The sequence below is a fragment of the Salmo salar genome, chromosome ssa23 (genome assembly GCF_905237065.1).
Source record: "Salmo salar chromosome ssa23, Ssal_v3.1, whole genome shotgun sequence".
Classification (NCBI taxonomy): Eukaryota; Metazoa; Chordata; class Actinopteri; order Salmoniformes; family Salmonidae; genus Salmo; species Salmo salar.
This window is the reverse complement of record NC_059464.1, coordinates 46,114,887-46,141,367: the sequence shown is the minus strand read 5'-3', so window position 1 is coordinate 46,141,367 and position 26,481 is coordinate 46,114,887. Positions and strand designations below refer to the sequence as shown.

General features: G+C 43.0%; 2 protein-coding genes across 2 annotated transcripts in view; both read right to left on the bottom strand.

Annotated features, from left to right (window-relative positions):
• hps5 (HPS5 biogenesis of lysosomal organelles complex 2 subunit 2) overlaps window positions 1–5,236 on the bottom strand; it is a 56,806-nt gene extending 51,570 nt beyond the window's left edge. Inside the window, exon 1 of the mRNA XM_014170327.2 lies at window positions 5,041–5,236. The gene's annotated coding sequence lies outside the window, so the exon portion shown is untranslated. The remainder of the gene's footprint in view (window positions 1–5,040) is intronic.
• A 1,643-nt stretch (window positions 5,237–6,879) lies between these two features.
• gtf2h1 (general transcription factor IIH, polypeptide 1) lies at window positions 6,880–24,758 on the bottom strand. The gene is made up of 15 exons (XM_014170308.2): window positions 24,584–24,758; window positions 22,420–22,575; window positions 20,146–20,338; window positions 19,587–19,749; window positions 19,212–19,305; window positions 18,070–18,219; window positions 17,714–17,793; window positions 16,114–16,250; window positions 15,931–16,018; window positions 14,844–14,932; window positions 12,637–12,754; window positions 12,356–12,446; window positions 12,117–12,232; window positions 8,671–8,763; window positions 6,880–7,923 (listed from the first exon to the last, which is right to left on the bottom strand). Exons 2-15 carry the CDS (start codon window positions 22,571–22,573, stop codon window positions 7,837–7,839), a joined length of 1,653 nt encoding a protein of 550 aa, XP_014025783.1. The 5' UTR covers window positions 22,574–22,575; window positions 24,584–24,758; the 3' UTR covers window positions 6,880–7,836.
• Window positions 24,759–26,481: the final 1,723 nt, after the last annotated feature.

The following is a 26,481-nucleotide window of genomic DNA, read 5'->3' as shown; positions in this document are numbered from 1 at the left end:
AGAAAAAACACCAGTCTCAACGTCAACAGTGAAGAGGCGACTCCGGGATGCTGACCTTCTAGGCAGAGTTGCAAAGAAAAAGCCATATCTCAGAATGGCCAATAAAAAAAGAAAGATTAAAATGGGCAAAAGAACACAGACACTGGACCGAGGAACTCTGCCTAGAAGGCCAGCATCCCGGAGTCGCCTCTTTACTGTTGACATTGAGACTGGTGTTTTGCAGGTACTATTTAACCTGTTGGGGCTAGGGGGCAGTATTGAGAATTTTGAAAAAAATATGTGCCCATTTTTAACTGCCTCCTACACCAACTCAGAAGCTAGGATATGCATATTATTACCAGATTTGGATAGAAAACACTCTGAATTTTCTAAAACTGTTTGAATGGTGTCTGTAAGTATAACAAAACTCATATGGCAGGCAAAAACCTGAGAAAAAAATAATAATTTTGTGACTGTACAATTTTTTTTTTTGTCATTGTTATTAGATACCACAGTGAGAAAGGATTCATTTCGCAATTCCTACGGCTTCCACTTGATGTCAACGATCTTTATAAAGTTGTTTGAAGCGTCTATGATGAACAGAGACCGGATGACAAGGAAGAGAAGTTGAGGACCTTATCCTGGTATTGGGATTCATTGTCAAGAGACCACGGCGGGAAATTCAAAACTGCAAGAATCTAATAATTTCAATTTCTCAAACAATCAACTATTTCTCACAATTTGAAAGATAAACATCTCCTAAATACAACCACATTGTCCGATTTCAAAGAGGCTTTACGGCGAAAGCATAAAGTTAGGTTATGTTAGGAGAGTACATTGAAAATAGCTGTGTGTAATGTTTTGTCAATTCAAAGACAGGCGTCACCATAAGCGGATAACCAGCTAGAATTATGCACCAACCTTTGACAATCTTCCTCAGATGACACTCCTAAGACATTATGTTACACAATACATGCATTTTTTGTTCCATCAAGTTCATATTTATATCCAAAAACAGCATTTTACCGAAGCGGTGAAAATCAGATTTTTTTTTTCTCTCAAATGCTTCCGGTGAACAACGTTACAAATCACAAAATTACTATTCGATAACATTGGTAAATTATAATATTGTCATTCAAATATTCATAGTTTAACATTTCGTAAATGCTACTGCAATGCCAGATTTCAAAATAACTTTAACTTGAAGCTGCCAGTTGAGGACTTGTGAGGCATCTGTTTCTCAAACTAGACACTAATGTAGTTGTTCTCTTGCTCAGTTGTGCACCGGGGCCTCCCACTCCTCTTGCTATTCTGGTTAGAGCCAGTTTGCACTGTTCTGTGAATGGAGTAGTACACAGCGTTGTATGAGATCTTCAGTTTCTTGGCAATTTCTCTCATGGAATAGCCTTCATTTCTCAGAACAAGAATAGACTGATGAGTTTCAGAAGAAAGTCCTTTGTTTCTGGACATTTTGAGCCTGTAATCGAACCCATAAATGCAGATGCTTCAGATACTCAACTAGTCTAAAGAAGGCCAGTTTTATTGCTTCTTTAATCAGAACAACAGTTTTCAGCTGTGCTAACATAATTGCAAAAGGGTTTTCTAATGATCAATTAGCCTTTTAAAATGATAAACTTGGATTAGCTAACACAACATGCCATTGGAACACAGGAGTGATGGTTGCTGATAATGGGCCTCTGTACACCTATGTAGATATTCCATTAAAAATCATCAGCCGTTTCCAGCTACAATAGTCATTTACAACATTAACAATGTCTACACTGTATTTCTGATCAATTTGATGTTATTTTAATTGACCATTTTTTGGGGGGTTTTCTTTCAAAAACAAGGACATTTCTAAGTGACCCCAAACTGTTGAACGGGAGTGTATGTAATGCGCTCTAGCGCGCCCAAAGTCGTTTTCCAGTGCTCTGTCTCCGTTATTTCTTGATGTGCGTCAATTCTACCGTATTAATATGTTTTATGGAAATAGGTGTCTCCATAATGACAAATCTAAATAACCTACATACAACTGGTTAAAAGGTGTCACGACGTGACCAAGAGCAGCTCCCTCTCCTCTCGCTCAAATGACTCGTCAATGACTGTAGTGTTCTCTCAACACACTCACCCCTAGCTCAGCAGCAGCCTGCCTCACATCCAGAAGCAGCTCACATTAATTAATTAATATATATATATATATATATATATATATATATATACACATTAAAGAGAAATGACATGGCGGCCGCGGTGCAACTTAAAAATAGCTCAAAAAACCCGCAACCCATACATTTTCCCCTGCGACATATTTTTGAAAGTCTGGAAAAGCGCGGACATCACCAATCAGAGAGCGTTGTGTGGTTAGCAGTGTTACTGTAGTGCTCAGGTGACTGCAGTTGGCTAAACGAAATGACCACTGAATAGATGTAAATAATCATGATAACATTCGGCCAGGTATTAACCCTAATCACACAGGACTAGTGTTATTATGTCATTATTACTCCAGCATGTACCTGTAACTCTGTGTTGTTGTCTGTGTCTCACTGCTTTGCTTTATATTGGCCAGGTCACAGTTGTCAATGAGAACTTGTTCTCAACTAGCCTACCTGGTTAAATAAAGGTGAAATAAATATTGTTTTCCCTAATAAAACATTGACCTTTAATGACGGAAGCCTGGATGTTATTCTAGGTGTGAAGATATTTGACATGTCTAGGGATAGCCCAATATTGGCATAATGGCATTCAGTTGGGAGAAAGTCGAAATAATAATGTATAACAATAAGAATCATGAACTGTCTGTAATCTATGCAGACATTTCATTAACTGACGCATTTGGAAATTCATTGGCACAATATCGTCCACTTCACCTTTTAAAAGAGAAGTACGGCACTAGATATGTGACAAAACAGATCATTCAACGGTAGGCTGCCAACATAACGCTTTGTTTTAAGCATACATTTGTTCCCATGTTTTTACCCAAATTGTGTGCAGCATCTGTTAATACTCTGTAATATACCTCAAAACACTTGGGATGACGATTCGCACGGGTTAAGTAATATCAGAAGACCTGGGAGTTTGCCGAAAAACGGTAGGTTTTTAGAGCTGGGATAATAGTACAAATTACTGCCATGGCAGATCTCGGACGGGACTAAAATTACGGATGTGCTTTGCACTCGTGCACATAACTAAATGACCTGCCCGGTGAAATGTATCCCATCCCGGGATTAGTTTAACTGGGGGAGGTCGAGTAATGTAATTATGTGCATGAGCACTAAACACCACATCTGTTATTTAAATCCCGTCTGAATCTGCCATGGCAGGACAGTAACAATTCCTGCCTGAATAACCTACAGGTTTTTGGGGTGAACTCCAAGGTCTTCTGATAATACTGGTCCCGTGCGAATTGACATCCCTGTGTTTTGAGAGAAATGTCTGAGTTTGACAGGTGTTGGTCGCGGGTTGAGCAAGAAAACAATAACTGATTCGATAAAATGAACGAAGTGCTGCGCATGAACTATTATATACATATGAAGGGCCTACACGTATCAACTTTCACAGTGAAGGCTTGTGTTTCTGTTTTATGCGTATGAATTGAATATTGCCAAATGCATCAGTAAAAAATATTGCGCAAATGTAATGCAACCTTTGCTGTTAATAGATTGCGAAGCAGCATACAACTGACCTAAACGTTTAGAAATGATACATTACATTTCTCATCCGTAGCCTTAACACGCATCTCAAGTGGAACTGCACTGTTTAGCTCACCTCTAAAAGCGGGGGTGGCATTTAGGAAATACTGCGGGTCACTAAAATAACCAAATGATTATGATCACACTTCCTCAATTCAAACATTATTATTGCGACACTATACCAAAGACGGTTTGGTTTAGACACTTGAGAGAGAAAAGGGGGTTGAATTATCAGTGAAGCAGCAGCAGCCTGTTATCGCCTGAAAAACAACAACTCCAGGCTTCTGTCATAACTGTCCATTTTATGAAAACAAAAACAAGAAAGAAATACAGGGGCAGTTTGGGAAACAATATATCCCGTCCAAATTGTCCTCTGGAATAACGGACACAGACAGGAGCATTCCTGATCCGTTTCAGAGAATTGCAGGAAAATACGCATCACTGATGCATTTTCTAATAAGTTAAATACATTGTGTATTTCCTACTAAGTTCAATACATTTTTGAATATTGTTTAATTCTCGTTTAATTTGTCTGGATTCCGTCTGCGTTTCGACGCAACAGGGATGTTATAGGGGACCTACCAGTATTAGCCAACCCTCAGCTGCCTTCTGTCATATGACTCTCACCATCCTCCTCTCAAATGGAAACACCATGACTCCACTTTCCCCCAACAGTAAAACAAAAAGGTAACTGTAAAAAGCACTAATGCATATTAGAGAAAACCTTTTGAGAAATGTATGATCAGCAAAAAAAAAAAAGTAATCTCTGAAACTAAGCTAAAAGAGTTTTTGCTTTAAATGACTTTGAACCACCATCTGAGCTCACTGTAAAGACCTTGACAACCAACTTTCACATTCCAACAATGCAGCCAGTGGCACAGCTAACGTCAGATAATGAAAGTAACACTTGCTGCTGACAACTGTGTAAAAGTAAGTTAGGTTTGTTCACTTTACATTGTATATCTTAGTCAACAGCGCTTGAATTTAGTTGTCCATCTGAAAGTAACTGGTTTTGGTTTTTGATTTGAAAGCATTTATAACCTTTGGGAGTCGGTAGGTAGTATGAATAAATATCCTGACGACGGCTGGGCATCACGGGACCCTGCCTCCACAAGCCCCCGATACAGTGGAAAACCGCATAACTTCGCTATCTAAATGTGGAAAAACGTAAACTAAGTTCCGTTTATTTGTTTTGAATAGTCAACTTTGTGTCTGATTGACCATTGTCCGTTATCAAATGTTATTGTTGTTTGATAGGTAACGTTAATTAGCAAGCTAACCCAGCGGTCTCGCTTGCATTGGGTAGGGAAAGTTAGCGAGCTAACGTTAACGGCTAGGTAATCGTTTTTGTTTAGTTTTGTGACAAACTTACCAGGCATTACAGTCCCGCTGTTTAAATCGCGATCCAATCTTCGTGATACACAGTTACTATCAGTTCATGTCCTTAGCTGTGTGTCTAACTAACGTTAGTTGTTTACTCTCCTAGCTGGAATGAACCGTCGACTCGTCCGCCTGCGGTTGTGGTGGGACACTTCCTGAAAAGTCTGAATTTACTGGTACTAGTCTTTCAAAGAGGTGTGTCCCTACTACACTAGACTGTTCAGTAGCCCCAAAAAATGTTATTTTACATGTTTAAATCCACGAGTTCTTGAATTAATGTAACTATGGTCATTCGTTTGTCAGATAAAATAAAAAAAAACCATGCGTGATGGTTTGTCAGTGTGTAGAATAAGACATGGCTGATTAGTTCACTGTGTATAAGGATACATGTAGACCTTCATAATAAATCTGTGTTTTAGGTTCTTGGAAATAGAATCCCCCCCTAGCATCTTCTGTGAGTGTGCACTACTTTCAGTGGCGTAGGCACACTTCATAGGCAAGTGTTGGGTTAGTGGTGCAGTCCATTAGCAACTCTCTATTGATTGAAACATGAGAAAATGCCCAAGACATCCTCTGCAGCACACACCAAAATAGCCCACTAACATGAGATGAGGATAGGGCTGCTTCTTAAATGGCACTATATTCCCCATGTCGTGCACTACATAGGACTCCAGTCAAAAGTACTGCACTATGTAGGGAATTCGATTTTTTAAATTTAACTAGGCAAGTCAGTTAAGAACAAATTCTTATTTACAATGACGGTCTACCCGTGGGACTCCCAATCACGGGCCACTTGTGACAGCCTGGAATCTAACCAGGGCTTATCATTTTATTTTACCTTTATTTAACTAGGCAAGTCAGTTAAGAACAAATTCTTATTTTCAATGAACAGTGGGTTAACTGCTTTGTTCAGGGGCAGAATGACAGATTTGTACCTTGTCAGCTCGGGGATTCGAACTTCCAAGACTGCCATTTTGGATGTAAGGAGTGAAATGATTGCACAGACTGGATTCTTCCAGGCTAGATGGTATAAAAAATAAAAAAAACGAGAAAAAAATATTGTTCCATCTCTACGACAAAGAGGCTGTCAAATGTTAACCCAAACGCAAAGCACCATGAGAGAAACACAGCTTCACAGAGCTCATTTTCTCTTGATTCAGAAAGCCTCCCAGAATAGTAGTGCTGATGTAGGATCAGTTTGCCTTTTTAGGTCATAATGAATCAAAATTCAAAAAGGCACTCGCACATCTGAGCGATATTTATTTGCAGGTGCATGGTAACAATTGAATAACGTTAAGAAGAAACCCGCACACTGCTCTGACAGATACATGAAGCTTAAAGAGCAGCGTGTGGGTTTCTTCTTCTTTCTCAGATAATACATCTGATCCTAGATCAGCACTCCTACTCAAGAGTTTGTGAATACGGCCCTGATGAGAGCCTATAGTCTGGTTAAACTACCAGACTGAACACAATTAGCACATTCACTCTGGTATAACCCGGGGCTACGATAGAGAGCCTACTGTATATAGTCTTCATTCTGACAGATGGGCATTTCTGAAGAATTTTAGACAACACCACTGACATGTAATTATTCTGCTTTAACACAGCTCTGGGGTGTAGTTTTCCCCCCCTAGGTACAGGTCTAGGATCAGCTTCCCCTAACCTTAAACCATTAGTGGGGTTCAGCAAATATGACCTCAGATCGGTGTCTAGGGGCAACATCATCCTACACCTTCCACCCATAGATCAAATACAACAGCCTCACCAACTACTAAAACACACAAAGAAACAAGCTAAAAACCAGTCAAGACTGAATAAACCCAACAAAAAAAACATGAATATATTTCACTTTAATGTTTGAGTAACATCCAGACAGTTTGTCTTCAGTGCAGCTAGAAACAGAACAGACATTACATACCAGTGCAGTTTTAAAGTGTGATTGGGGGCAGAGTCACCATCTCAAATAGCATCCCTATTCCCTATACAGTGCACTACTTTTGACCCAGGGCCAATTGGGCTCTGAGGGCCCTTGTCAAATGCTGTGCGCCGTCTAGGGAATAGCGTGCCCTATGGGACGTAGCCATACAGTAGACAAATGTCTTTACAGTATTGCTATATTCAGTTGCCTGCCTGCCTGCCAGCCTCCACTGTACAGACAGGTTCCCTGGACCCCGTCCTCAGCTCCCGGAAAAAGGCCTGGGAGGACTGGAGAAAGGGCGTGGTATCTGTACTGAGCTCTCCATCTTTCAGTCTCTGTACTGAGAGCATCTCACATTAAGTTAAGCTTCACATCACACAGTCCTTTTGCTTATAAAAATGTAATGTTATTTAACATAGTCTGTTCAGTTCCTGAGTTCCTTTTTGACTTCCCATCTGAAGTTTGGTCGTTTTATACAAATTAAAAAAAAAAGAAAAAAAAAAGAAGTTTGCCTATGTTTGTTCAAACCTTACAGCGGAGTCATGACCCCAACATCTTCCCATGAATCCCATTCACGGAGGAAAACGCAAAGAAACAAAGAAGCTAATAAGAGTAATTTGTGATTGAGACCCAGTGAGTGTGTCAGTCTGTCTGCTGGACCTGTGGGGTTTTAGCAGGCCAACAGCAGCACCCGTCTGAATCTTCATCTCACCCCCGGGGGGGACTACGCCGTCTGTCTCTCCTCTGACACAGCAGCCTGGTAGGTAGAATAAGGTCTGTCCATCCATCTTGTACTCATTCATTCATTCTTTCTTTGTCATCTTGCTTTTCTTTCCATTCTCTCTGATAAAGCCATGCGTTTCTCCCCTCTCAGGTTTTCCTCATCATCCGACGTGTTTGCCAGGCGTGGAATTTATTGTAGGCCATCTGAAGCATGTCCTCAAGGTGACCAGTAAGCTGTAGGAGAGATTTAAAACAAAGGCATCATATTCTGAGATGAAGAAATAAATGTGCTGGAGCTTTCACAAGGGTTACAGGTAAAAACAACCTCCATAGACAGTATGCAAGGTGCTTTCACAAGGGTTACAGATAAAGACACCCTCCATAGACAGTATGCAAGGTGCTTTCACAAGGGTTACAGGTAAAAACAACCTCCATAGACAGTATGCAAGGTGCTTTCACAAGGGTTACAGATAAAGACACCCTCCATAGACAGTATGCAAGGTGCTTTCACAAGGGTTACAGATAAAGACACCCTCTGTAGACAGTATGCAAGGTTCTCTTTGAAAAGGGTAGTCTATAGTATTATATAATATTTACCAGACACCTTTATCCAAAGCGACTTAGCAGTTCTCCATCAACTGATCCAGACAGGACCTCTACCACCTCTGCCACTATTAGCTACCCAATATAAATAACGAGTCTCTAGGTGGGGCCACTATTAGCTACCCAATATAAATAACGAGTCTCTAGGTGGGGCCACTATTAGCTACCCAATATAAATAACGAGTCTCTAGGTGGGGCCACTATTAGCTACCCATTATAAATAACGAGTCTCTAGGTGGGGCCACTATTAGCTACCCATATAAATAACGAGTCTCTAGGTGGGGCCACTATTAGCTACCCAATATAAATAACGAGTCTCTAGGTGGGGCCACTATTAGCTACCCACTATAAATAACGAGCCTCTAGGTGGGGCCTTACATTAGTACTCAGGTATTGACGCTGGACTTTCTCCTGGAAGGGGCGGAGCTTGGTCATCTGGAATCTCTCCAGGTTGGACCTCATCTTTACCACCTGACACACACAGGGTAAAAGACATGAGAGAGTCAACGGTGAAATAGCCTTCACTTGTTGCTATAGAGATGATAGAAAGGGTAGTAAGACTGAAACTCCTCTCAAATTCATAGATTGACCCCACGGATGCAACGACAGACAACGAGGGATGTGACGCAGATTAGATGCATCTTTCTCTTTCAAGATGATACGCATCTACACCCACGGGCTCCGATACAGGAACGATACGTTTTAGTTTTAAACAATTTGGTGCGATTCGGTTTGATTAGAGAACGAATTGGTTGCGATACGATTCGATGCGATAACATTTGTTGCATAAACACACATTTTCCATTCTACATTAAAATCTGCTGCCGTTGGAGCTCATGAGCTGGATCCAAATGAGCTGGCTGTGTGTGTGTGTGTGTGGGCTGGTTCTGTCTGAGCTGGCTGTGTGTGTGTGGGCTGGTTCTGTCTGAGCAGGCTGTGTGTGTGGGCTGGTTCTGTCTGAGCAGGCTGTGTGTGTGGGCTGGTTCTGTCTGAGCAGGCTGTGTGTGTGTGGGCTGGTTCTGTCTGAGCAGGCTGTGTGTGTGTGGGCTGGTTCTGTCTGAGCAGGCTGTGTGTGTGTGTGGCTGGTGCTGTCTGAGCAGGCTGTGTGTGTGTGTGTGGGCAGGTTCTGTCTGAGCAGGCTGTGTGTGTGTGTGTGGGCAGGTTCTGTCTGAGCAGGCTGTGTGTGTGTGTGTGGGCAGGTTCTGTCTGAGCAGGCTGTGTGTGTGTGTGGGCAGGTTCTGTCTGAGCAGACTGAGACTGTGTGTAAATGATGTATGTACTATGTAGGCACCTGATCTGAGCCATAAAGGAGACTATACATCTACCACTACCAGATTAGAGCCATAAAGGAGACTATACATCTACCAATATCAGATTAGAGCCATAAGGGAGACTAGACATCTACCACCCCACTACCACTATCAGATTAGAGCCATAAAGGAGACTATACATCTACCACTATCAGATTAGAGCCATAAGGGAGACTAGACATCTCCCACTATCAGATTAGGGCCATAAGGGAGACTAGACATGTACCACTACCAGATTAGAGCCATAAAGGAGACTATACATCTACCACTATCAGATTAGAGCCATAAGGGAGACTAGACATCTACCACCCCACTACCACTATCAGATTAGAGCCATAAGGGAGACTAGACATCTACCACCCCTCTACCACTATCAGATTAGGGCCATAAGGGAGACTAGACATGTACCACTATCAGATTAGAGCCATAAGGGAGACTAGACATCTAGCACTATCAGATTAGAGCCATAAGGGAGACTAGACATCTACCACCCCACTATCAGATTAGAGCCATAAGGGAGACTAGGCATCTACCACCCCACTACCAGATTAGAGCCATAAGGGAGACTAGGCATCTACCACTATCAGATTAGAGCCATAAGGGAGACTAGACATCTACCACCCCACTACCACTACCAGCGGCAATGTAGCCTGTTTTTTGTCCCCCCCACATTGGTTCTGAAATCACCATCACCCACTAATTAACTTGTCATTTTTGCAGATTAAGTTTACACGCTAGTAAATGTATCAATATTTATAGTTTATAAATGACTTATTACATAGCCAATGACTATACATACACTCAAGGGCCAGTTTATTAGGTACACCACCCCGTACACAAAAAATAGTTTGCTCCTACAGTGAGTCACGTCGCCGTGGTTTGCTATATAAAGCAGGCAGACAGGCATCCAGTTACTGTTTGATTGAATGTTGGAATGGTCAAAACGAGTGACCTAAGTGACCGAGCGCTGTATGATGCACCGGTTCCAGTATCTCAGAAACGGCCGTCCTCCTGGGCTTTTCACGCACGACAGTGTCTAGGGTTTACTGAGAACGGTGAGACAAACAGAAAAACATCCAGTCAGCGCCAGTCCTGTGGGTGAAAAACAGCTTGTTGATGAGAGGTGGAAGGAGAATGGCAGGAATCATGCAAGCTAACAGGCGAGCCACAAACAGACACATTAAGGTACAGTACAACAGTGGTGTGTAGAACAGCATCTCAGAACACACAACTCGACGGTCCTTGTCGTGGATGGTTATTGTAGCAGACGCCCACAACGGGTTTCACTCCTATCAGCTAAAAACAAGAAGAAGTGGCTCCAGTGGGCACGTCATCACCAACACTGGACAACTGAGGAGTGGAAAAACATTACCTGGTCCGACAGATACCAGTTCCTGTTACGTCATGCTGATGGCAGAGTCAGGATTTGCAGAGGCAGCATGAGTCCAGGGCCACATCCTGGCTGGTGTCAACGGTACAGGCTGGTGGTGGTGTAATGGTGTGGGGAATGATTTCCTGGAACACGTTAGGTCCCTTGATAACAATTGATCAACGTTTCCACACCCCAAAGAATTCAGGCTGTTCTGGAGGCTAAAGGGGGGGGGGTCCGACACAGTACTAGATGTGTGTACCTAATAAACTGACCACTGAGTTTATAACCCATCTCAAAACAGAATGGATTTAACCCTTTGGAAGTTCACTGATTTTTCTCCTCTCGTTTTGGTCATACAGCGCACCTCGCAAAGTGATCGCTGTCCTCGTTATGAAAATGATCAACTTTACCATGTACATCTAAAAATGACCATATATACCGATTGTTTAGAGGAAAAAATACCAAAACGATTGCCGATGGTGAACCTCAATAAATAAAATAAAATCTATTGTAAGCCCCGTTCAGCAGGTAACCTATAGCCAGATGAGTTGTCTCTCCAGGTAACTGAGCTACTTTTACTTAAGTAAAATACGCTTTCTTTTTTCAGCCATTCTGAATGCTGAAGGTACAGTGGAGATGTGTAAGATCAGGCTGTCTACCTCGCGATGCTGAGCACTTTGCACGTTAGATTAGGCTACTGATATTGCCTTGGGTTGATCGGCTTGCAAAATGACTTGTAGATGAATGACAACAGTTAAATGCTTAGTTCCACACCGATGGAGGGGACGCACCAGTTGTCACAAAAGATTAGGCATTTTCGGAAGATACAAAAAAAAAAAAGTAATATGAACAAAACATTAGTGAATCTGCAAATTCCTAATGTTTGAATCGATTTTCTGACCAATGCATGCAACATTCTGATCGGTTTGAGGTCCGCAGACCGACGCGGTACTCGGCGTCCGCTGTACTGACAACCCACGCGATTGTAGACTGAGGGTTGCAGTAGATGGATGGTCAATGGATTTGAGAGAGTGGTTACATTTCTCCAGCAATATTCCTCAACTGTTTATCAAAACAGTGGTGGGGGTGGGCAGGTTTGTTATTGTTTGAACTGCAGATTGCCCCCTTCAAGCAATAGTCACCTTCTCTTCCAGGAAAGGCGTGTTGACAGGAAAACAGGACCAGAAGTGTCTCAGCAGCTCCCCAGCAGCCGTGTACAGATGCTTCAGCTCTTCCTGAACGTCGTTGGGTACCATCTCTGTAACCAAGGAAACAGAACCAATAACATAGGAGAACATCTGTGTTGATGACTGACTGGCAGGGCCGACAGGACTATTCATTAGGTAAATAAACTTGAACTAACGGGCATCAGTAAACTCACGGTTAATGGCTTGCTGTGCTAATGCCTGCATGAGAACGCCCCCTGGGGAGAGGGCAGCGATGGCAGAACTGGCTGTACTGCTGGACATCACCTGTAAAGGGAGGATTACGACTGTTAAAAAGACCTTTAGAACAAATATAAAGACAGATTTCAACAGCAAACATACTTTAGTATCTTTCAACCTCTCCTGCCTAGAACCTAAATCGAGCCTCTGACGCAATAACGCAAGTTTTTAGTTCTGGGTTTCCTGAGATTAGTGGAGAAACAGAGGGGTATCTAACCTGAGTAAGGCAGGGCTTGTAGCTGGCTATTTCATGCTTTATACAGTTGACAGAGTTGACAATGTCTTGACTGGTGGTGTACTGTTGGGGCAGGAGAGGCACGGGACCATGAGAGTACCTGCAAGAACAGAGGTAATTAACAACATTACCATGAGTTACCAAAAAGAAATAATGACCAAGGCACTCTTCATATAATTAATCAAAATTGTATGGCATGTTAAATAGAATTGTTTTTTTTTTGTTTTTTTAAAGAGGCGTTTCGTCTGCATGGCCTTTGTCAGGGAGTACAAAGAAATAATACAATGTCCTCTTTTGAACAGCTTTTTCCCCAATCAGCCCTTGATTAGAAGAGGGAGTGGTTACAAAATTGATTGGACAACACCTAGTAAGCAATGAGAGTATTAGTGATTTTTTTTTTAGTCGTTCTTTTTGAACGACTCTTTTATTTGATTTGTTCTTTCGACCTGCTGGCCGCAATGAATTCTACAGCGTGGTTAATACGCGCCGAGAGGCTCCGGAGACGTGCGCCCAACCAACCACTGGCGTGAGGAGAAATAGATTATGTTGCAGGCAGCACAGAGAAGAAAAAGACATGATTAGAACTGATCATTGATCGCATGGTGCAAGAATAAAGGAAATTCATTGATTATCGAATGTTATGATGGACACAGCTTTGTAGAACCAAAACCAGTCACAAATGGCAGCTCCGCTCCAGTAATGGCAGCTCCAGTAATGGCAGCTCCAGTAATGGCAGCTCCAGTAATGGCAGCGACCATGTGAACGGGAGGCTTTTAGAATCATGACTCCAGTTTTGAATTATCGTTCAGCGGCGGGGGCGTCCGGCGTGCTCTCCAGCCATTACTAACTTAAATGAACGAAATGAGTAAAAAAAAAAAAAAAATGTTGACTGAACGACATTAGCCTAGTGGTTAGAGTGTTGGGCAAGTAACTGAAAGATTGCTAGATCAAATCCCCGAGCTGACAAAGTAAAAATCTGTCACCCTTGAACAAGTCAGTTAATCCACTGTTCCTAGGCCGTCTTTGTAAATAAGAATTTGTTCTTAACTGACTTGCCTAGTTAAATAAAGGTTTAAAAAAATAATCGAATAAGCTGTAAAAATAGCCATTCTTCCCATCACTAAAGTGTATGAGAGAACCAGGGTTGGGGTCAATTATTATTGTATTTAACTAGGCAAGTCAGTTAAGAACAAATTATTATTTCCAAAGATGGCCTACACCGGTCAAACCCGGACGACGTTGGGCCAATTGCGCGCCACCCTACGGGATTCCCAATCACAGCCGGTTGAGATACGTCCTGGAATTGATCCTGGTTGTCTTTAGTGACGGCTTTAGCACTGAGAAGCAGTGCCTTAAACCGCTGCGCCACTCGGGAGCCCAATTTGAATGCAAGGCAGTCAGTTCAGGAAATGATTTAAAAAAAGAATTAAATAGCTTCTACTTTAGTTTATCGAGAAATCATTGAATAATTTTTTCCCAATTATTGAATGGGAATTTCAATTTTCTTCCTGAATTCAGACTTCAATTCGACTTGACTCCATTCCTGGAGGACACAGTCGACTATTTAAATACATTCAATTAAAAAAGAGCCAGGGCCAGATAACCCCCGAGCCAGGGCCAGATAACCCCCGAGCCAGGGCCAGATAACCCCCGAGCCAGGGCCAGATAACCCCCGAGCCAGGGCCAGATAACCCCCGAGCCAGGGCCAGATAACCCCCGAGCCAGGGCCAGATAACCCCCGAGCCAGGGCCAGATAACCCCCGAGCCAGGGCCAGATAACCCCCGAGCCAGGGCCAGATAACCCCCGAGCCAGGGCCAGATAACCCCCGAGCCAGGGCCAGATAACCCCCGAGCCAGGGCCAGATAACCCCCGAGCCAGGGCCAGATAACCCCCGAGCCAGGGCCAGATAACCCCCGAGCCAGGGCCAGATAACCCCCGAGCCAGGGCCAGATAACCCCCGAGCCAGGGCCAGATAACCCCCGAGCCAGGGCCAGATAACCCCCGAGCCAGGGCCAGATAACCCCCGAGCCAGGGCCAGATAACCCCCGAGCCAGGGCCAGATAACCCCCGAGCCAGGGCCAGATAACCCCCGAGCCAGGGCCAGAGAACACTAGTTCCAAAGTATGGTGTCCATGAACAACAACACCAGAGAGAAAGCAGAGCACCCACTGAGTGATATAGAACCCACCTGTCAGACTTCTTGAGGTTCAGAGCGACTGTCTTCTTCCCATTCTCCCTATGAAGGTCCTCATACTCTATGACATCTTGTATTTTCACCTGAAATACACCACAGCTTTAATAACAAAAAGTGCCAACTCATCTTGGAAAGGAAGCACATTGTATGGCTCTCTGTACCATCATAAAGGGTAAGAGCCTATAGCCGCAGCATGGGCAGAGTGATGAATGCGTTTTACTGTGTGTCAATGCTTATAATGTACACTGAACAACAATATAAACGCAACATGTAAAGTGTTGGTCCCATGTTTCATGAGCTGAAATAAAAGATCCCACAAATTTGCCATATGCACAAAATTTTTTTTTGATATCAACATTGTGAACAGAGTGCCCAATGGTGGCAGTTGGGTTATGGTATAGGCAGGAATAAGCTACCGACAACGAACACAATTGCATTTTATTGATTCCAATTTGAATGCACAGAGTATACCGTGACGAGATCTTGAGGCCCGTTGTTGTGCCATTCATCTGCCGCCATCATCTCATGTTTCAGCATGATAATGCACGGCCCCATGTCACAAGGATCTGTACACAATTCCTGGAAGCTGAAAATGTCCCAGTTCTTCCATGGCCTGCATACTCAGACATGTCACCCATTGAGCATGTTTGGGATGCTCTGGATCGACGTGTACAGCAGCACGTTCCAGTTCCCGCCAATATCCAGCAACTTCGCCCAGCCATTGAAGAGGAGTGGAACAACATTCCACAAGCAACAGCCTGATCAAGCAACAGCCTGATCAATTTATGCGAAGGAGATATGATGCACTGCATGAGGCAAATGATGGTTCTGATCCACACCCCTACTTAAAAATAAATAATTAAGGTATCTGTATTCCCAGTCAAGTGAAATCAATAGATTTGGGCCTAATGAATTTATTTCAATTGACTGATTTCCTTCTATGAACTGTAACTCAGTAAAATCTTGTGAAAATTGTTGCATGTTGCATTTATATTTTTGTTCAGTATATTTATAAAGCTAAGCGCTTAAAAAAGCCTTTATCTTGTATGATTTTCTTTCACAATAACAGATATTATCATACCTTCTTAATGGGTGGTTGGAAGAAGTCTGAATCCCTAGAGTTTCCATCTGTACTGCTAGTCTCACAGGCCTGACCGTTTGGAGCATCCCTATGAAGGCAGACAGACCACTAGGTTAGCACACGGGTCTGCAGTGAAAACGCAGAGAAGATCACTTTTGAGAATGTACTCAATCGTCAACTCACGCTTTCTTCCCGGAGCCTGCTGCCAGCACCATGGTACTGTGGTGGTTGAACCTCTTGATTATGGCAGAGTTACTGTTCTCCTTCACGGTCTTGTTACTGTTGGACGTAGACGGTGCTGTGGAGTTAGACCCATAACCCTGGAGAGAGAACAGTGATTAGTGTTGGACATAGAAGGTGGAGTTAGTCCCATAACCCTGGCGAGAGGACATACTGAATAATATAATAAACCATTAGCAGAAGCTTTTATCCAAAGCCACCTGGTCATATGTGCATACATTTTACATATGGTGGCACCAGCGGGGATCAAACCCACAACCCTTGCTCTACCAACACCTTGCTCTACCAATAGAGCCACAGAGGACCAACTGTTTCCCACCTTATGATTAAGGATTATAATTTTTTGCCCCTTTTTCGAGGTTTCAAATTGGTAGTTACAGTCTTGTCTGTACGGGAGTTGCACCGATGAGACTCGGGAGAGGCGAAGGTCGAGAGCCGCGCATCCTCTGAAACACAACCCAAGCAAACCACACCGCTTCTTGACAACGCTCGCTAAACACGGAACCCAACCGCACCAATGTGTCTGAAGAAACACCGTACACCTGGCGACCGTGTCAGCGTGCATCGCACCCGGCCCGCCACAGGAGTTGCTAGAGTGCGATGGGACAAGGACATCCCTGCCGGCCAAACCCTCCCCTAACCCGGACGACGCTGGGCCAATTGCACGCCGCCCCATGGGTCTCCCGGTCGCGACAGAGCCTGGACTCGAACCATGATCTCTAGTGGCACAGCTAGCACTGCGATGCAGTGCCTTAGACCACTGCACCTCTCGGGAGGCCCAAAGGTTATGAATTGGAGGGTAAAGGTGAAGAATTGGAGGGTGAGCTGGCAGGCAGCATTAGAAGGTGAATGAATGCTCACAACCTCGCCGACATTCAACAAAATACCACCTGGATTTTGTGGCGTCCCAAGATTATAAGCTGGGTTGTGAAAACGGCACAAAAGAGTACCTCACTGTTTCACTATCTGTGTTCTGTTACCTGTCTAACAGAACAAAGAGGGTGTCCTTTAATGGAAGCCTCTCCTGCAAAATCCAGGTAGAGTCAGGCATTCCACAGGGCAGCTGTCTAGGCCCCGTACTTTAAAAAAAATCTTCCCTAATGACTGGCCTGCCACTGGCTCTGAGTAAAGCCTATGTGTCTATTTATGCCGGTGACTCAACACTTTACACGTCAGCTACCACAGCAACTTAATTGACTGTAACAATTAACAAAGAGCTGCAGGCAGTTTCAGAATGGGTGCCAACAAAAAGGTTAGTCCTAAATATTTCAAAAAAATAAAAGCTTTGTATTTGGGACAAATCATTAAACCAAACCCTAAACCTCAACTAAATCTTGTAATAAATAATGCGGAAATTGAGCAAGTTGAGGAGACTAATCTGCTTGGAGAAACCCTGGATTGTAAATTGTAGGGATGTATTAATTTGCAAAAACCGTTGAATTTCTATTATTTATTTTTTTAAATCAAGAGTTTCTTTTGGACGAATTCAGGTAGATCCTTTTTGGTTCCTAATTGTGTAAAGTGCCCAATAAGGTATCATCACCTCGTCTAACGACTTGTCCTCCAGTGACAGTAGGTCCACCATTGGGTTCTTCACTCCTTGGAACACCATGGACTTCAGGCCTGCAGAATATGGAAAGGCAAAGCATTTAACTGACACTAATCATTACAGCATCATTATATTGGTATCACTCCCTTGCAGTATGCTTTAGGTGTAGATGGTAGAGGCTTTACACACACAACTAATATAATAAAAGGAGCTGGACAAAAAAAAAAAAAGTCCAATCCAGTGAGTGAGTAGACAGTCCCTTATCTCTATGAACAAAAATAAGATACCCTTCTGAACCAGAAGACTATAAGCCCATTGACTGCTCTCCTCCAAGTGAGAAGTGTTTGTACCCTTCTCGTCCTGCTTTGCACACTCGGAGAAGATGTCCTGCAGGCCCGTGTTGATGCGGTCTCGGTGGAAGTAGTGGGACTGGAAGAACCGTGTCCAGAACTCCTTCTCTGTCATGTTATGAGGAACGTTCTCACCATACTTCTGTTTCACTGGAAGGAAATGTTAAGTTTGTCAATGACAGGACAAGATAGGACACTGGTGTGATGCAAACAAACATGGCCCTGTTTGAATACATAAAAATACATCCTTCCTCCTTATTTTATGTAGTCACTGATCTGGTTGGGTACCTTCCCTTATCCAATCATTTTACTGGTCCAGGATAACCTCTGGATAAGAGCGTCTGCTAAATGACTAAAATGTAAATGTAAATGCAAAGAAGTGAAGAAGGCTGCATTCGAAGGTTACATACACAGAGTGCACAACACATTAGTAACACCTGCTTTTTCCATGACAGACTGACCAGGTGAAAGCTATGACCCCTTATTGATGTCACTTGTTAAATCCACTTCAATCAGTGTAGATGAAGGGGAGGAGACAGGTTAATGAAGGATTTTTAAGGTTTGAGACAATTGAGACAGATTGTGTGTGTGTGCCATTCAGGAGGTGAATGGGCAAGACAAAATATTTAAGTGCCTTTGAACAGGGTATGGTAATAGGTGCCAGGTGCACCAGTTTGAGTGAGTCAAGAACAACAACGCTGCTGGGTTGTCGCTCAACAGTTTCCAGTGTGTACCAAGAATGGTCAACAACCCAAAGGACATCAGGCCAACTTGACACAACTGTGGGAAGCATTGGAGTCAACATCCCTGTGGAACACTTGACACCTTGTAGAGTCCATGACCTGACGAATTGAGGCTGTTCTGAGAGCAAAATGGGGTGCAACTCAATATTAGGAATATCCTAATGTTTTGTACACTCAGTGTATATAAATGTAATTATATGCAATTTAGCAGACGCTTTTATCCAAAACAACTTAGTCACGCATGCATACATTTACTGGAAAGGTATTCCAACATGGCCCAAAGTCCCATCTAGCATGCACGACCAATCATTACAGGTCGACCACCAAATAGGTGAAGTGACAACATCGTTTTCAACTATTCCCATTGGATTCCATGACAGAGAACCCGAGGTGTCTTACCTGCAGGGTACGTTCTGAAGATTGACTCGATAATGTCAGAGGTAAGGTTGTATCTAAGGCCGTTACAGCCATCCGTCTGGGGCCGGATGTCCGCCTGAAATAACAAAGGGCTTTATCCATCCACAACCCGTTACCCCCCCAAAAAATCGGTGTTTTCTCCAGAATTGTGCAGTAGTCCCTGCGCATTTGAAAGCATTCGATTGGTGTCACCATGGGCAAGACAGGCAGATACAGGACACTGGGACAGTTTGACCATGGGAAACATCAGCTTTGTCCAAAATGGCACCCCATTCCCTTTATAGTGCACTACTATGGGTTAAACCCATGGGGGAATTAGGGTGCCATTTGGGACACAGACATTATTGCTGAGCTCACCAGGAAGGCTGCCGAGATGCCAACTTCCTGCTTGTTGTTGGAGAGGGAGTGATCCACGTTGTTTATGCTCAGCCGATTGGCCCAGAACTCCTCAGCGCTGATCACCTGACAGACCACCAGATCCTTGTACAACTGGAACAGCACCGGATCTTCCTGTAACATTCTAGAGAGAGGATAAAACAATACATCACAGACAGCCTTTTGGTTGGTTATTCACTTAGCACACACACACAGTCAAGTCAATAAGATATTCTAGTCAGAAATCATGATCACAACGTTCTAAGAGTAAGCAAAAGTAAATATTAGCTGGCATTTTCTTTTGCAATATAGTTAAGGATAAGTGGTATTGTGCTGGAATCTTTCCGTGATGTTGAAACTACGGAGATCTAGGGTGTATTCATTAATCGCATAACATTGCAAAAATGTTTTACAACGAACACAAGTATTTCTAAATGGACAAATTCAGGTAAGACCCTACCTGTTCGGTTGCGTTTGGTTTCTGGTGAATACTTCACAGTGACCGAGAAAGTTAAGGGGATCCATGTAATTTGTTCCTCACCTGTTCTTCTCTTCCAATTCCTTGTTAGCCCTCTTCTTGAACTTGGGCAACAGCTGCTGGAGGAGGTCCTTGACTGCATCGCGGTCTTTCAGGGCAGTGCTCTCATTGGAAAAGTGGAGGTTGGTGCTCTCCCCTGTGTGTAGGACCAACTGCAGCTGAATCTTGGCCTTGCCATCTGGGCTGATCTTCTGACCTGCACAGGGGGTTGGGAGAAGAAAAAAGGCTTAGGTCTTACTACTAATCATCTAAACCATCAACACAATCATCCATAACAAGGAACCTCTTGTTACCCCTTTTTCACAGTACTGTGCTTAAATGTTATTTCCACATTGTCCTTTCCAGCATCATGGCTGGCCATGCTTTCCACCTGGCTACCCCTACCCCGGTCAACTGCCCTGGCACCCCCCACAGCAACTCGCCCAAGCCTCCTCCATTTCTCTTTCACCCAAATCCAGATAGCTGATATTCTGAAAGCGCTGCAAAATCTGGACCCCTACAAATCAGCAGGACTAGACAATCTGGACCCTCTCCTTCTAAAATTATCCGCCGCAATTGTTGCAACCCCTATTACTAGCCTGTTCAACCTCTCTTTCGTATCGTCTGAGATTCCCAAAGATTGGAAAGCTGCCGCGGTCATGGGAGACACTCGAGACCCAAACTGCTACAGACCTACATCTATCCCACCCTGCCTTTCTAAGGTCTTCGAAAGCCAAGTTATTCATCGACCTGGCCAAGGCTTTCGACTCTGTCAATCACCACATTCTTATCGGCAGAGTCAACAGCCTTGGTTTCTCAAATGACTGCCTCGCCTGGTTCACCAACTACTTCTCTGATAGAGTTCAGTGTGTCAAATCAGAGGGCCTGTTGTCCGGACCTCTGGCAGTCTCTATGGGGGTACCACAGGGTTCAATTCTCGGGCCGACTCTTCTCTGTATACATCAATGATGTCGCTCCTGCTGCTGGTGATTCTCTGATCCACCTCTACGCAAACGACACCATTCTGTATACTTCTGGTCCTTCTTTGGACACTTAACTCACCTCCAGACGAGCTTCAATGCCATACAACTCTCCTTCCGTGGTCTCCAACTGCTCTTAAATGCAAGTAAAACTAAATGCATGCTCTTCAACCGATCGCTGCCTGCACCTGCCCGCCCATCCAGCATCACTACTCTGGACAGTTCTGACTTAGAATATGTGGACAACTACAAATACCTAGGTGTCTGGCTAGACTGTAAACTCTCCTTCCAGACTCACATTAAGCATCTCCAATCCAAAATGTAATCTAGAATCGGCTTCCTATTTCGCAACAAAGCATCCTTCACTCATAGTGCCAAACATACCCTCGTAAAACTGACCATCCTACCGATCGACGATGTCATCTACAAAATAGCCTCCAACACTCTACTCAGCAAATTGGATGCAGTCTATCACAGTGCCATCCGTTTTGTCACCAAAGCCCCATATACTACCCACCACTGCGACCTGTACGCTCTCGTTAGCTGGCCCTCGCTTCATACTCGTCGCCAAACCCACTGGCTCCAGGTCATCTACAAGTCTTTGCTAGGTAAAGCCCCGCCTCATCTCAGCTCACTGGTCACCATAGCAGCACGAGCTTCAGCAGGTATATCTCACTGGTCACCCCCAAATTCCTCCTTTGGCCGCCTTTCCTTCCAGGTCTCTGCTGCCAATGACTGGAACGAACTGCAAAAATCTCTGAAGCTGGAGACTCATATCTCCCTCACGAGCTTTAAGCACCAGCTGTCAGAGCAGCTCACAGATCACTGCACCTGTACATAGCCCATCTGTAAACAGCCCATCTATCTACCTACCTCCTCCCCATACGGTATTTATTTATTTATCTTGCTCCTTTGCACCCCAGTATCTCTACTTGCACATTCATCCTCTGCACATCTATCAAGCCAGTGTTTAATTGGTATATTGTAATTACTTCGCCACCATGGCCTATTTATTGCCTTACCTTATTTGCACACACTGTATATAGACTTTTTCTACTGTATTATTGACAGTATGTTTTGTTTATTCCATGTGTAACTCTTTGTTGTTTGTGTCGAACTGCTTTGCTTTATCTTGGCCAGGTTGCAGATGTAAATGAGAACTTGTTCTCAACTAGCCTTCCTGGTTAAATAAAGGTGAAATAAATAAATCAGAAACCATGCTGGGTGTGTATCCAGTACAGATAGACTTTCACAACACTGAGCCAAGCCAAAGTGTTGTGTGAGATGTTCTGCCAGTAGCCTGGTACTCAGCACTTACAGCGTATGTCAGCATACAGGTGGCTGACGGTGAAACGGTCTTTCCCCTCTGGTCCCCAGGCTATCCGCTCTGCCATCAGGTATAGGGTCCCATCCTGCTTCCTCTGTCGGACCCTCTTCACCACCAGCAGCACCTCCTCCGACAACGCTGCCATGGCTGCGAGGGAGAGAAGAGGGGTAGAATATGAATATTAGTGGTAAGGTAAAGAGCTATATATACTGAACAAAAATATAAACACAACATGTAATGTGTTGGTCTCATGTTCGTGAGCTGAAATAAAAGACCCCAGAAATGTTCCATATACACAAAAAGTATATTTCTCTAAAATGTTGTACACAAATTTGTTTACATCCCTGTTCGTGAGCATTTCTCCTTTGCCAAGATAATCCATCCACCTGACAGATGTGGCATATCAAGAAGCTGATTAAATAGCATGATCATTACACAGGAGCACCCTGTGCTGGGGACAATAAAAGGCCACTCTAAAATGTGCAGTTTTGTCACACAACGCCACAGATGTCTCAAGTTGAGGGAGCGTGCATTTGGCATGTTGACTGCAGGAATATCCACCAAAGCTGTTGCCAGAGAATTGAATGTTATTTCTCTACCACAAGTCATTTTAGAGAATTTGGCAGTATGTCAAAAAGGCCTTAACCCCAGACCACGTGTAAACCCGTCAGCCCAGGATCTCCACACCTGGCTTCTTCACCTGCGGGATTGTCTGACCAGCCACCCGGACAGTTTATTAAACTATGGGTTCGCACAATTGAAGAATATCTGCACAAACTGTCTCAGAAAAGCTAATCTGCGTGCTCGTCGTCCTCACCAGGGTCTTAACCTGACTGCAGTTTGGCATCGTAACTGACTTCAGTGGGCAAATGCCCACCTTTGATGACCACTGGCACGCTGGAGAAGTTATCTTCACAGATGAACCCCAGTTTCAACTGTACCGTCAATTTGATTGATACTTAAGCCATCGGCTCGAATCTAGGTTGTGCCTTTTTAGATTGAGAAAATTAACAACTATGGGAGAAAGAAAATAATCATGAACTTCTCTCATTGACTTCACAAAACCCGTCCAGGTCTATTTTGCAAGAGTTCCCGGTTCTCGCGATGTTGCACCTCTGGGTTTAGAAAGTCTGCGCTAACACTATGTAGTGTCCAGTGGGTTAAAACACGCTATGGTGACGAAATGTCACTTTTCTTTGTCTTGGTATTTTATAACAAAAATCATTAAAATGTTCTGAATCATTCAGTGGGGCCTTTCTCTAAGATATCATTAGCATTTTATCCAAAAAGTCGGATTTCGTAACCTAGTAACGTTACACCCGTGACTGTTGACATCGACGCAGGTTTCTTATGCAGGTTGCTCCTAAAAACTTGAGGATTTTCCATTTTGTGGTTGTCGTCTTCAAAGTTGTTTCCGCGAGTCGCAAACACCTAAATTAGCATGACACGAGCTGAATTAAATATAAAGTGCTTGGTAACGTTATACGTTCAGTGCTCCGTTTACATTTCAGAGACAGGATTGTTTTGAGTAATCTTCGGAAAAATAACAGGAATTTCGAATTAATATGAAAACCGTATACAAAAATATAAAAATACTACCTGTTAATTTTACCTCTATATAGTTTTATGTCCTGCGGATTCGATTAGAAAGATGACTATACCAACGGGAAAGTGCGCCTGCCAGGTAGCCAGTAGCCTTACTGTAATTATTGCACAGAATCCAGCCAAACTGACGCGATGCAATTTTCCAGATATTTTTACCACTTTTTTCTCTGGCCTCCATTGATGTAGTCATCCTAATTCTAGTCATCCTACAAAAAAAGGTAAAAACTCCAACTGTTGAACAGATTATGATAGAGACATGTTTGCATCATTGGTTTTCTTAGTGTCATCTACACAATTAACATATTTGACCCATTGGTCAAAAGATGCGTTTTTAATTGGTACCCTACACTATGTTGCAAACACACCCAACTAACCAGCTGTTAGTTAAAAATGCTTAGCATATGCACATTTTAGCACATCAAAACCGGACAGAGTATCGACTGTTGAGCTTGCTAATGCTAACGAGCTAGGTAGCGAACTGGCTAACTCAGCCGCGGAGACAGACTTGTCAAGAAGTCCATGTAACGTTAGCTAAAACAAACATAATTACCTCAAACTCCAACGCTGTTGCAGTTGATATATTGGTTTCGTGTTGTGCCGATGTGAAGCATACAATTTATTTAAGTGCAATTGTTATTTAAAACGCGATATTTATGATAAAACTGTGCCCACTTGTACTTCGTGCTCCTCCATCGATACGGCTGCCAAGTTGTGCAACATTCAAATTCCTCCGGTGGAGCAACAAGCGAAGTTTAAAAATAGGTCCGGCTAAAAATGCCATCTATAGTTTCAGTATATTTAGGTGAATATTAGCTACACCTTGAAATGAGAGACACATTCATGAAAATATAATTGGCAAAACAACATTTTGATTTATTTTATTACTGTCAGTGAGAGGATCTCTGGAAATGACAGGTAGGTAGCCCGTTGGTTACATTCAATAACATCCGTATAGAAAGCTCATCAAAAATAGTTGGTGAGTGAGTGCATAAATATTGGGTAGCCTAATTTTGTCTTGTGCAATTTTGACATCAATGTATTGGAATAGGTAATCAATGTTGCAGATATCAGTGAGTAATCTGCAATTGCTACATACATTTTGGGATTTGTAAATGGATGATATACCTAGTGATTCTTGAAAAATATAACTTATTCAATTGTTTGTAAACTAACACTGTATAGATTCAAAACATAGTTACAACTATAATTTTGATGTCATGGATGGTCAGTCCTTGCATCTATAGCTTTGTATATGCATTTGAGAGTGATTTAATTTCTCCAGCCCCATCCCTCCAATTTTTCCCAAAAAGTGTATACATGTGTTATTGTTTGAACTGCGGGTTGCCCCTTTAATAGACGCAGTTATATAATTTGCCGGCCCCGTCCCGCCCCCCTGGATATCATTTATGCAGAACTGAAGATCCGAATCACGTTCTGAGCACGTGTGACTTTCTTTACCTCTACGTTATGTTTGTAACTCACATTTCTCACTCTAAATCATGAATGATAATATTATTTTTTTTACTGGTGACACGTCATCTGCATATATTTTACCTAGTGGTGCGCGCTGTTTAGTTTTCCCCACATGAGAGAAAAATGCGACCATTTGCACAATCACCCTAACATCTTTTATGAAATGGTGTGGTGTTTTTTTTCTTCTTACAGTAACGTTAAACTATGCTATTACATTGGGTTCTGTTATGTACAATATTATCACTATGTGATCTTGTAGACATTGATTCAGCTTTGATCTAGCTTTATTAAACAAGCACCATTCTTTAGAGTAACATGTTCTCTGAACAGTTGAAGGAGTAGAGCAGAGACTGTTTGTAAAGTACATGCTCGTGCACAGAAGCATCAGGACCTTTAGCAGCCACTCCGTATAAGGCTATAATTTCATTAGTTCTTTAATCCATGATTTCCAACACAAGTCACACATCACTGCAACAAACAACAAATAATAAAAGGAGAAAGAAAATGCCTTCGTGCTTATTAATAAGTTGAATATGTTTGCATAGAAAAGCTAGACAAATGCATGTGTATAATAATGTAGAGATGAAGGTAGTCTATAAGTAGACTATAAGATAATTAGAGAGATCCTTGGTTACCCTTAACATGCTGACCAGACCGGACACATCACGTGCGCGAGCGTCGCAAAATAAATGTAGAAATCCATGTTATTCAATTATTGCAACCATACTGCTCGCGCGCGCCAACAAGCGTCTGCATTGCCAAGGGCTAAAATAGAACTCCTTTCTATTTCTGACACAGATCGGGCTGCAAGTCCTGCCTCTCCCAACTCCTCAATCGTTTATAGAAGCAGGTACCCACGTGCCATCTCCTCATTGGTTATACCCACGTGGGTGATTGAAAGACGAAATGTTTTGCCGGTCGTCGTGGTAATACTATGAAAGTGTAGATGCCAATCACCATATAAGTTCAAACATG

What these genes read in the sequence shown, in the direction of transcription:
- gtf2h1 (XM_014170308.2), bottom strand. Translation starts at nt 22,573, where the DNA reads ATGGCAGCGTTGTCGGAGGAGGTGCTGCTGGTGGTGAAGAGGGTCCGA. An exon ending in TGCAAAGCAGGACGAGAAGG is followed by an intron (nt 17,794 to 18,069) that starts GTACAAACACTT and finishes CATATTCTGCAG; the next exon opens with GCCTGAAGTCCATGGTGTTC. An exon ending in GCAGGCTCCGGGAAGAAAGC is followed by an intron (nt 16,019 to 16,113) that starts GTGAGTTGACGA and finishes CTGCCTTCATAG; the next exon opens with GGATGCTCCAAACGGTCAGG.